Source organism: Drosophila virilis, chromosome X, assembly GCF_030788295.1.
Source record: "Drosophila virilis strain 15010-1051.87 chromosome X, Dvir_AGI_RSII-ME, whole genome shotgun sequence".
NCBI lineage: Eukaryota > Metazoa > Arthropoda > Insecta > Diptera > Drosophilidae > Drosophila > Drosophila virilis.
This window is the reverse complement of record NC_091543.1, coordinates 21724071-21736680: the sequence shown is the minus strand read 5'-3', so window position 1 is coordinate 21736680 and position 12610 is coordinate 21724071. Positions and strand designations below refer to the sequence as shown.

Sequence of the window (12610 nt, the reverse complement as noted above, 5' to 3'; positions counted from 1 at the left end):
AAAAAAAGTCACAGCCAGAAGCGATGCATTAAACGGGGCGGTAGTCGGCGGGAGTACATGTCCTCCGGCGGATCGAGGCGGCGCTGCACGTGAGCATTGGTCAGGTGGCAGGGGAGTTCGAATTTCCCTTAGCGTGGGAAGAAGAAGGAGCGCAGTCGCAGTGTTTGTTCACGTATGCGTAAAAGGAAGCTAGAATGTTTGTGACAGCAGTCACAGCGCGGGGTTCAGGGAATCTCCCAGTCGGCACTCTCGCTTAAAGCAGCCTTTTCTTTTTGCCTGTGCTTTTGCACAATTATTAAACCCGACACTAAATCCTTACAAAATGGGCTGCTTGTATATCTCCATATATAAAACTATTTATCCTGCCCGACTGAGTGACTGCTTAGTCAAGGCACAACCAGATCCGCAAGAGACAGGAATCTGAAACTTTAGAAAACTGACTAAAAATGCACACTTTAAATTTCAGATTCAAACTTGCGATTCTTCATTTACCAACTCAAGTATCTATGTAGCATATAACTTGAGACACACAATATAGTATGGAATTTTTATAAGTTGGGTGGAAAATGTACGTCTATGATTTGAAACTTGGCTTGGACCGAACTAGGCCGAAAAATACCAGCTGGCATACGCATATATAATATATATATGCTAGCTGGCATTTCCCGGCCTTGTCCGTGGCAAGTTTTCTGCTTCAAATCTTAGAACATAATTTAAATCTATTCGTGCTGTCATGAACTCAACGTCTAAAGTTGTATTTTGCAAAGATATTTGAAAATATGTTTAGAGTCGAATAAAGAAGAAAGTTGGAGTCATGGCCGTTAGTTTTGTGGTGAGAATTTCACACGTATTTTCCATCCAACAGCGGCGAACTTTGCGCAACTGGGGATACTTGGATTCTGCGAAAAGTGTGATACATGTCTTAAATGTTTTTTAAAAAAAGAATATCTGTTATGAAAATTTAACCCGAAACTTAAGCCACCGAATCTGTGACTCCCATTTGCTCCAAGAAGGAGGAATGGAGGGATTTCTGCAAATGATTTTGAGGCCAAACAAAAAAGTTGCCTACAATTGTTCTGCACTTTTAGGCGACTTTTTCACACGTGCACCTCCATCCCAGGTAACTACAGTGAAATTTTCAGATTTCCAGCTCTAACGGCTTGGATCAGTCAGGACAAAGAGTTTTGTACATAGAAATAAGATATGGGTCACAAAAACACACATGTATGCAAAATTTATGCTAAGCAGATGCTTCTTCTACTTCTTCTCCGGCCAGTGTAGGGCATAGATATGACAGCCAAATGTGTATATCTATCAATTGCCAAGTGTCAAGACTACGAATTCAATATTCAGTTTTGAGTGGGAATAAAATCGTTTCTGTTTACAAGTTAGGTGTACCCGGATCCTATAATTAGTTGACTTAAGAAAAGCGTGTGCAAAACTAATTTTAACAATATTAACAAAATAGGACAATATATTGACAATACGACAGACGGACTTCTAACGGGATCAGATAAACATATACATACATATAGGAGACATTCCCACAAAATCATCAACGATTCTCAAAGTTACAAAAACCGGAAAGGAAATATCATTTATGACAATTCTTGAAGCTGAAATTAAACTGGCAAAAGGAGAATTCCTATAAATGAAACCAAATTGAATAATTTAGTTTTGTAATTTTTATTGTTTTTTATTTTTAAATTAATGTTCTTGTGTTTTTCATGTTTTTGTTGTGTGTGTGTGTGTGTGTGTGTTTTTGTGTGTGGGTCTTTGTTTGAATTTGGTTAGGTTTTTGTTTTTAAATGTAAATTTTCATTTTGTTAAGCGAAACGCTGAAATTGTTGTTCATATATATTTTCATAGCTTATTATAATTTTTGTTCTTTAGTTTTGTGTATATTTATTTTTTTGGGGAAGGGTATTTTTCCATTTGAAAACGTGTTCAATAATTATTAACTAAAGTGAGTTGTTTGTGTGTGTGTGTCCGTGTGTATGTGTGTGTGTATTTTGTGAGTATTTTTTTTTTTTTTTTTGTTAATTTTTTTGTGTGTTTTGAATATTATTTACTAAAACGTTTTCAAGACTTTAGCTTAGATTGTTCTCAATATTTTTGTTAGCACGAAAACAATTTGAAACGAACTTTAAACCATTCGAGAAAAGTACACAGAATGCACAGCTATGCGTACAGGTAGAACATAATATCGAAAGGAATTCAGCAATACATACATACAATACATACAAGTACAATTAGTTAAGTACATATTTGCCAAAGCACAGGGAAAAGATTCGCAAGCACTGGGAATTGTCATAGTCAGGCCAGGCTCTGGGACCTTGCTTTGAACGTGTGCGACAGGTAAAAGTTCTAATCAAGGCTCTAGGTGTGACAGGCTTGAGCTGTCCATCTAGAATGCTGCTCTCTTCAAATATACCTCATGCTGCTTTCTTTTCTTTTTTGTTTTGTTTTGTTTTGTTTTGTTTAGTTGGTTTCTTTTCTGCTGCTTCTTATTGTTCGTGTGTGTCGGGTGATTAATTGTAAAATAATTTAGATATTCAATTGCAGCTAAATGTTGATTAATTTTACAATTTATGCATAATAATCATTGTTTCATACGAGAGAATCCTTTCTTTTTTGCTTTGTTTTGTTTTGTAAATAATTAATTATTTTAATGGGTGGCGTCGCTCGCTAAAAGCATGTTTTATATTTTTTATATAATTATTTTCACTAAATTAAAAAACACACATACATATATATATATATATATATATATATTTATATGTGCTATATATATATATATATATATATCTATATATGCTTTTGTTTCAATCAAGTATTATGCTATGTTGTTTATAGATGTTCTTGAGTGTCTCGTTTTATAATCGTATTAAAATGCTAGTGTTGGACTGAAGAACGGTACTAAATAGTTAATATAAGGACTCTTGGTCTAATAGGACACAGGAGCACTGGAGCTGGGTTTTCGGGCTTGGGTTCACAATTGGAGGCTATCTGCGACGTGAGTCCGGTATATAGAACAATTTGTTTATATGCTTGTCTACATGCAATATATACATATACATATGTACATAAATAAATATATATATGTATATATAGCTCATATGGGCTTAGCTGATCAGCATATATTTGCCATATGCCAGTTGTAACTTCTATTTTATCATTTTGCGTACATTGGGTTGGGTTGTTTGTCTTGTTTGCTGTTGTTTATTTCTGTTCTTAACTACAACAACAATAACAACAGTTCAACATGCATTGTTGTTTGTTTGTGTTGTGGTTATATATAAACATTTAATTGTATTTTAAATGGGACAAAAAATTTTGATTTATTTTACTAAATTTTTGTTTGTGTTGTATTTTTCGCTTATGATTTATTACGTTTGCAAATTGTTTTTTTTTTTTTTTTTTATTCAATCTAATGCGTTAGGTTTTTTATTTGTTTGCTTTTCCCTTTTGCCTTTTTGATTTGTGACACCGTATTGCGTGCGTGTCTGTTATTAGGTCTGAATTAATTTTTGTTTTTACTTTTTTCTTTTTTTTTTAATAATAATACATATTTGTTACATATGCAGTTAGGCATTTGCTTTGCTTTGTATTTTGTGTGTTTTTTTTTATTTTATTTTGTTTTCGATTATGCTAAGATTTTGCATTGCGCCCAATGTACAAGCAATCATACACACATACACAATACAAGGCCACACACACACACACACACATCGCTTACGCACGCTGCATATGCATGTGTGTGTAAACAAACATGCATTTGCGATCCATAAGAGAAGAGCAGAGAAAAGCTTTTAACATAGGGAAAGCTTTCGGAAGAACACAGCTGCATGCATGCATGCATGTGTGTTTAAGTGTGTGTTTAAGTGTGTTTAAGTGTGTGTGTGTGTGTGAGTTGGGTGAAAATAAATTTAAGCCCTGTTTTCAAACAAATAGTTTATTTAACCCTTGCTATTCCTACATATGCGATTTGGGTGAACTTTTTAATTTTTAGACTTTGCTTGTTTTGCTCTTTCCGTGCTTCTTTCTGTATGTGTGTATGTGTGAAGCTGTAAATTGAATGTTGCTTTATTTACTTTAAGCCCCGTTGCATAAGAGGCGAGCAAGAAAAAAAAAAATGTTAATAACAGTTCACTGTAAACAACATTTACATTAACATGGCGCCGCCGCTGTGCTAACCCGATGTGCCGGCTGACGTTGCGTCAGCTTCTGCTGGTGCTGCGTCGTTGTCGCCGCTGCCATTGCTGCTGCCGCCATCATCACCTCCACCACCACCACCACCACCACCCTCCTCGTCACCTGCAGCGCTGCCTTCAGCCACACCATTGCCGCTGGCGCTGCTGTTCAAGGCGCTGTTCGACTGCGAGCCTGCGAAGGTTGTTGCAAAAGAGATAGAGTAGACAAAAATGTTTCTTTGTGAATTGTTCTTATTGCTGCTGCTGCTGCAGCTACAGCTGTTGTTGCTGCTATCAGCAGCTGCGAGTTGACAGAAAATAACACATTTAACAGGAAATGCTTATATGAAATAACGTTATGTGACAGAGTGAAATAGATAGAGAGAGTGAAGAGCGAGCCGAAGGAGCCAATATATTCACAAGCATGCAAAATTGGGCGCCTGCACAGCATGGAGCAGACACAACGGGGGGGAAAAGAAAATATATGTCGCTGCCGCCACCGCCACCCGCCCGCTCCCTGTGCTGCACACCCACTAGCAACAACAAAAACACAAAATGAGAACAAATAAAATAAGGAAAAAATAGGTGAATTCGTTTATATGGTTTTTCTTCGCTTTTTTTTTTTGTTTTTATTTTTATTATTTTTTATTTTTGTTTTTCAGCATTTTTGTAATTTTGCTCAGTGTTCCATGTCTCATCATATTTATCTTTATCAACAACATTCTTTTGTCTATGCATTATACCATGAATATTATTGGCATTACAGATGTAATATGTTTACATAACGGTGTATGTGTTTTCTTTATATGTGTCTAATTGTTGTTATCTCAATTAAATTAATGTTAATCTTTTATTATATATTGTTGTTGCAGCTCCTCTACTTCTTATTCTTGTTCTACTTGTTGTTGTTGTTGTTGTTGTTGCTGTTTTTGTTCTTTAACCAATTTGTTTGTGTGTATGCCTAAATTACTAGGAAAATGTTTACTCAATTTAGTATGTAGTATGTGTTCTGCTTTTAATTGTTTATATGTATGTAATTATAATAATAATAATAATAATAATTAGTTTAAAGTAGTTTTAATAAACTATATAAATAAATATAAGTTTTATTTTTACAATGTTTCGCACTTGCATTTGTTAATTGTTGTTAAGTTTGCAACTTGATTTATTCAGACAAAACAAAAAAAAAAGCTATAAGAAATTGATTAAGCTGGTTATCGGTATCGGTATCGGTATCGGTATCGGCATCGGAATCCGTTATCTGTTCTCCAGCTGCCTCTCTGTCTGATCTTTTGTCTAATTCTGATCCTACATTTGAACTCAAATGTTAACATTTGTCTGAAATACATACACATGTTTACATATATCTACATATTGCAACTAAACCAGCGATACGAGTACAGTCATATATAGTTGTTTATGTATGTATGCAACAATATGTGTATATGTGTCTCAATGTTAATTTATAAAGAAGCATATTGTACATACACAACTACACTATATACTCAGACGGGCAAAAGTCCACGCACAACCTCCACATTCACTTTCCAACACTGACAAGGCCAAAAACAGTGTTTCTTTTAATTTTGATTTTGGTTTTGATTGCGTTTTAAATGTTAACAAATTCCTCTTTCCATCTGCACAGGACATTCAGCTGAGTTTTAGGCAAATTACAATTGAAACTATTATTAATATTGTTGTTGTTGTTGTTTTTTTTTTTTTGTTATAATGCCTCTGTTTCTTCGAGCAGCATGGGGTTGTTACGTGCACTTGTGGCCGCCTCTCTAAAGGCATACAACAGCTAATATTCTCAGACTGTGCTCATCCGAATGATATTATTATATTAATAAAAATTAAGTTTTTACATAAAAAATTGTTATTTATGCTGTTGGTGTATGTGTAATATATTTTTTTTATATTTTATTTTTTTTTTCTGTTTTGTTTTTTTTTTTTCGTGTTTTATGCTTTAAGTATTTCTCTAAATTTAATATACATACATTTATTGTGTATTTATTATTTTAAATAATTTGATGTATGCATTTTTTGTTGTTGTATTTTTGTTTCTTTCTTTTTCACTCAATGCACTCTGTTTTCTTTGTTATTTATTACAAAATAATAATTATTTAATAAAAATAATTTATTTATTTAATTTATATTTTGTATATATAATGCGTTTTACAAAAAAAAGGTTATAATTAATTTATTAGTTAGGTTTAGATATATTGCAAGGCATTCAATTGCTTGCTTTTGTTTGTTTTGTTGTTTTGTTTTTGTTTATGCAATTAATTATAAAATTAACATAATATTAACATTATGTTACTGATTTTTATGCAGCCAAAGCTTATATGTTGAATATTTTGTGTAATTGCTGTCACGTTTCTTTCTTTCGATTTTTTATTTTTTGTCGTTCACAATCAACAAAATTAGTCATTATTAAATTGTGCAATTAAATAATTTGATGTTTTTGCTTTTATTATATTTTTGTTTTTTTTTTTTACTACACATTTCGTTTTTACCATACTAAAATAGATCGGTTACAGGAAAATATAATAATTAAAACAAAAATATGTGAAATTTTTAAATTGAAATTAAATATTCAATGACTTTAAGTTTATAAATGTATGCATGTAGATTGGGTATATTGGTGTGCGTGTGTGTGCATGTGTGTGTGTGTGTGCATGTGTTTGTGTGTGTGTGTGTGTACTATAAAGGGCGACAATTCCACAGGGTTTTGCTTTTACCGCTGAAAGCTGTCAATATTACAATATTTCGCCTGCTAATTTATTTAATTTTCTTTATTAATTAATTTAAAAAAAAAAGTAATTATAATAATAATAATAATAATAATAAAAACAAGCCAACATTGGCATTAGCAATGACATTGCTATTACAGTTATTACTTTAGTTGTTTTATTTTAAGTTTAAAATAAATTTTATTTTATCTATGTAAAATTTTGCATTACATTTGATTTTTTTTTTTTGCTTGCTTTTTGTTTGTTTGTTTTTTTTTTTTTTTTTTTTTTGTTTTTGAAGCTGGTTGTTTCTTCCTCTTTCTTCTGTGTTTATGCATGAGTTTTACAAATACGTATTATTTTTCTATTTTATATGCATTTTCCTTTTGTTTTTTTTTTAATTTTATTTTTTATTATTTTAATGATCTTTTGCAAATTGCTTTAAATTAATTATGTAATTAATTTTATATTGTGTATATATCAATGTATTTAATTATATTTAGTTTTGCCGGTTGTGTTTGATTTATGTGTTGTGTTGTTGGTTTTTCTTTTATTTTCTTTTGCATTTCCCATTCTTTATCTGTTTATAGTATACGCGTCTCTCTGTATGTGTATGTGTGTGTGTGTGTGTGTGTGTGGGTGTGTGTATAATATATATATATATATAGATATATTTAAACATATATATTTTGATATAGACATAGATATATATACATATATATATATATATATATTTGTTTTATCGTATGTTGCTATTGCCCCTATGAATCTGTAAATAAACGAAAAAGAAACAAAAGAGAAAACGAAAAATAAAGTAATTTAATTAAATAGAAAAACAAAAAGTTATAAACCAAATACTTATACCCAACAAAACAAAAATAAAAAAGAAACACTGGCAACTTAAATTTACAGAAGTTTTCTTTAATTGCTAGCACAGGATTTAACAGAAGGTAAAAGGATAGAGAGGCAGGGGGGGGGGGGCACGGAACATCCATTAATATATATGTAATCGGCATACGAAATGGCACATGCATGATCAAAAAAAAAAAAAAATAAAATAAAATAAAACAAAAAAGAAAAAGCTGTCTCCATCGGCTAGCCGAAGATTGGATACACTTGCAGAAGTTTCAAGCCAATCTCCTCTATACGATACAGGTGTAACATCAAGTCGGACTTTCTTTTATTACAATGAAAAAGCTAACACACTTTTCATGTAGCTGCCAGTAGGCGTCTCAGTCCCCGCACTCTATAGCCAACAACATATATGGCCCAGGTTCGAATATATTCTATTTATTAAGCTTTCGCGTCCACAGCATCTGCGATATAAAGAAAACCCGAATCGAGCAGATCTAGCCCATTCAATACACACAAGTTTTCATAGGCTATATTTACTTTATATCAGACAAACTAGATGGGATTGCTCCTCCACCCCCAAGTCATCCACACATGTATCATAATCTGCTGGTTTATTTAAGAAGAGAACACATAACAACAGAAAGAAGATGAAAGAAAGTAAACAAAAAATGTTTGTTAACAGCAAGGAATTGGGGGTTAAAGAAAGCACGGGCACGGTTGGCACTCGCCCGATGATGCAACCCAACGCGAGAGACTCCGCTCAGCCTGGGAAAGTATTCTCCAAAAGGGTGGTTAGCGGAGGGGAGCGAGTAAGAAGAAGGGCAGTGAAAATTCTGAGACTTTTATTGAGAACGAATATATGACAGGCTGTTGTTATTGCATATGGATTGGACAGCTCTTTATTGGCCTGAATTGAACTGAACCGGTAATGGGGGTTCGAATGGGTCAAGGATTGCACTTCTAGGTTTAATTAGTTTTGCGTCGCAACTTGGCCCCGCAACGAATCGAAGTTCGGTTTCGGTCGGGATCTATAGATGGTTGCGATTGGGGTTTCGATTTCGTCTTGCTGCACTTGAATTTGATCTTGTTTTTGTTTTTGGTCTTGATAGGCTTGAGCTGTCTGGGAACGGATCTTGCGCTGGGTCTTCGTCAAGCTTGATGGGTTATGCGAGTTACACAAGTGGGACTCAACTAAAAGCAAGCAAACCGAGAGAGAGAGAGAGAGAGTGAGAGTGTGCAATAGAGTGAGAGAGACAGACAGACAGACAGACAGACAAAGAGAGGGAGAGAGAGAGAGTGAGGCTGATCTGTTACGACTGTCGGCTCAGATGCGAACTGGGCACACGCTTACTCACCTGTTATGTTGGCGCCACCAGCATTGCTTGTGGCAATTGCGCCGGCTGCTGTGGCAGCTGCCGCAACGCCACCACCGCTACCACCGCCGCCGCCGCCACCACCGCCGGCGACAGTTGCTGGCGCATTTGATTGCTGCGCATTTGGAGCCGATGCAACAGCAGATGCGACGGCAGTTGCATTACCACTGTTGCTGCTGCTGTTGTTGCCCTGAACGCCAACGTTTGGGGCGCCACCGGCAACTGCACTGGCAGCTCCTACTGCTGCTGATGCGGGCGCCTGTTGCTGTTGCTGTGACTGAGCGGCACCATCAGCGGACGCACCGCTGCCCGTTGAGGAGACGCTGGTTGAGCCACTGGCCGCGGCGGGTGCTGCACCGCCGGCCGAGGCGCGATTAGCACCGGTTGTGTGTGCTGCATTCTGCAGATGCTTTGGCAACAACTGTGGCACTAAGCTAGGCTGTATCGAGAGTTCTGCAATGCAAGGTGTGTCAATAGATGAATGCGAACCAAGCATATCCGAGGCCAAACTCACCATGCTCTGTAAAGTTAAATAGTGGCGGCATGTCGCGGCCATTGGGCAAGGTGTGATTGCCCTCCATGCGCAGCTCATCGAAGAACGGATGTGCACAGGCCTTGAGCGGCGTGATGCGGGCGCTGGGCGTGTACTCGAGCAGCTGCGACACCAAGTTGATAGCTTCTGTCGGAGTGCGTATACGGAAAACCTGTGCGATAACAAAATCCAATTAGTTCACAATAATTATCGATGCGATGCAATTGCAGCTGACATTTCTTAGGGGCTGGGCTGGACTGAACCGGGCAGGCTCGCACGCACCGTGAGTTGAAGTGGGTTGGAATGAGACTATCACAATATTAATCACATATATAACATGGATCTATGTATTATATATAGTACATATTGCTGTGACGTCCCTGGGCAACATGGACACAGGGCGGGGCGCAATAAAGAGGCAAGGCAACAATCAAGTCAAGTCAAATCAATTTAAATTCAATATATAAACTATTTTATAACAGGGACAGCTAAAGCTTTCTATATACATATGCATGTATGTGTGTAGTATCCATGATTTATGAAATTTTCGTATGCTTTAATTAAAGATTCTGGGCTTAAATCGGATTAGTTAAAGTGCATTACATTAAACTGTTATACCCTCTGCATATCTGCCTATTTCTTACTGTTACAAATACCTACACGACTTTCACTGTTACTGTAAACTAACAGCTGTTATACCCATCGTAAAGAACTATTATATATGTGACTTGATTCAAATATGTATAGTACTTTGATCAGTGTTGCCAACTACACACAACAAAAATAGAACTGATCGACAGATCGAACTGAAAACAAATGAAGCGCACGCATGTGCTTGTAATAGCTTCCTGGTATATCGTCTAATATTCAGGGCCCTAATATGAGAAAGCAAAGGTGTGTTAATACCATATCGCAGGCCTGTAGCTTTGCCAATAGATTCTCTATTGACATATAGCACCTATATATCTGCTCTAAGTTAGTAACTCACTATATTAGCGAATTGATTTCTCCGGCTGCCGGTTTGAAAGAGGACAAATCTATCGGCAAAAAGGCTAAATTGGCAACACTGACTGTGAGACAGCGGCTGGCTTATGTATCTAAGAGCTTACATTATGTATCTAAGAGCTATTTTGATGTATTTGTAAGCCAAAAACTGTCAATTAAGTCAACAGTTGTGCAACGGTTGTGCCAGCAGACATCAGTTTAGTTGGCCAATGGCGGCTGTTACAAGTTTCAATTCCAGTTACATGTGCGTGCGTATGTACATATGTGTGTATGTATGTGTATGCATGGGCGCGTAATTGTGTAAGGCAAGTTTTACAGTTATTTCGTTTAAATCTTTATCCTTGTTCGCTTTTCTCTTGCGGCTTACTCTTAACTGTTGTTTCTGGCTTAGGGCGTTTGGAAATTGGGATCGTTCGAGTAGTGACTGCAACGAATTGTTATTTACACTTCAGTTACAACTTGAAAACACACACGAAAAAGAGAGAGAGAACGAGAGAGAGAGAGAGAGAGAGAGCAAGAGGGAGTGAGTTAGATTTGGGGGACATGTGTGTGAGAGAGTGAGGGATTAAGATAATTGATATATTAATTTGAATACATGACATTCGTTGGATTAGTGTTAACGGGGAGCACTTAAGTATTAGAGACATGTTCCATAGAGGTATGGTATCTCTATGATATTACACGCATACTCATACACATACACATACATATACAGATACACATACACATATGCGAAAGGGACTGCCTGAAGGATTATTTGATCGATCGATTTGGTCGCTTTGCGTGGAGTGAGTTGAAGGATACACTACGATACCTTGATGGAAACGACCAAATGAAACTTACTTTCTGCCATGGATGACTTTTAATCTGCGGAAATTTGAATTCCGTATAGTTTGGATTCATTTCGCGTATTTGTTCTCTTGTCGGTGTGCCCAAAACTTTGATCACCTCGACCAGTTGATCGACACCAGAATCGCCGGGAAATATGGGTTGTCCCAAAAGCAGTTCGGCCAAAACGCAACCGGCACTCCACACGTCTATTTATGATTAGAATTAGAAATTGTTTACACATTTACTAGGTTCGCCCGCTTACCGATCTTAGTTGTATAGTTGATGGCGCCAAATATGAGCTCGGGGGCCCGATAATACCGGGAGCAGATATACGAGACATTCGGCTCACCGTGCAGCAGCTGCTTGGCGCTGCCAAAATCGCACAACTTGAGTACGGCCGTTTCCGGGTCGAGCAGCAGGTTCTGCGGCTTGATATCACGATGGCAAATGCCCAGCGAATGAATGTATGCCAAGCTTCTGAACAATTGATACATATAGAGCTGTTGACCAAAACAGAATTCAATTCATTCAGTTAATCTGTTCATTTATATATATATATATATATATATATATATGTGTATATTCGTGTATAACTTACCCGTATAAAGTTGATTGGTATCGTCTGCTTGGTTTTGGCATATTGACGTGCCACTTTGTATACAGTTTCTGGTATATATTCGAGGACTAAATTCAAAAATACTTCATCTCGCTGCAATTGAAGGTAATTAAATGGTATTAGAATTAACTATAACTTGCTGTTAATGCTGTTGTTTGTTGTAATGATCAGGCGAGCTCCAAACTGCAAGGCGGGTAGTTTGTTGAAGTTGCAAGTTGACTTCAGCATGCGAAATGTGACGTTCAAGGATCAACGTTCAACGATGGCGATTACGATAACGATAACGATTGTTACGATCGAGTACTTGCGTTGAGCAGGACTACGGATATATACATATCTAGCAGCTAGCCGAAGGAATGCTGAGGGTTTATTTAGTGGCGATAGTTTTGGGTTTTGGCTGATTGGATGTGGTTGAGGGTTTTAGGTGGAGGGCGTGGCGGGGCGTCAAAGCGCCACAAAAAAAAAAAAAAAAA

General features: G+C 36.4%; 1 protein-coding gene across 8 annotated transcripts in view; it reads right to left on the bottom strand.

Moving 5' to 3' along the window:
* Positions 1 to 1670: 1670 nt before the first annotated feature.
* The window catches only part of sgg (shaggy), a 62111-nt gene continuing 51171 nt past the window's right edge, over positions 1671 to 12610 (bottom strand). For 5 of the 8 annotated variants that reach the window (XM_070211176.1, XM_015170921.3, XM_015170922.3 and 2 more), the window contains 6 exons: positions 12120 to 12230; positions 11784 to 12021; positions 11534 to 11727; positions 9668 to 9857; positions 9136 to 9606; positions 8606 to 8971 (listed from right to left, as the gene is read on the bottom strand). In XM_070211176.1, coding sequence (XP_070067277.1) covers positions 8751 to 8971; positions 9136 to 9606; positions 9668 to 9857; positions 11534 to 11727; positions 11784 to 12021; positions 12120 to 12230 — 1425 coding nt within the window. In that variant the 3' untranslated portion in view covers positions 8606 to 8750. Of the gene's footprint in view, positions 4387 to 5836; positions 7695 to 8605; positions 8972 to 9135; positions 9607 to 9667; positions 9858 to 11533; positions 11728 to 11783; positions 12022 to 12119; positions 12231 to 12610 lie in introns of those variants that run through there. The other 3 variants (XM_002055484.4, XM_032439937.2, XM_032439938.2) reach the window with 2 other exon arrangements.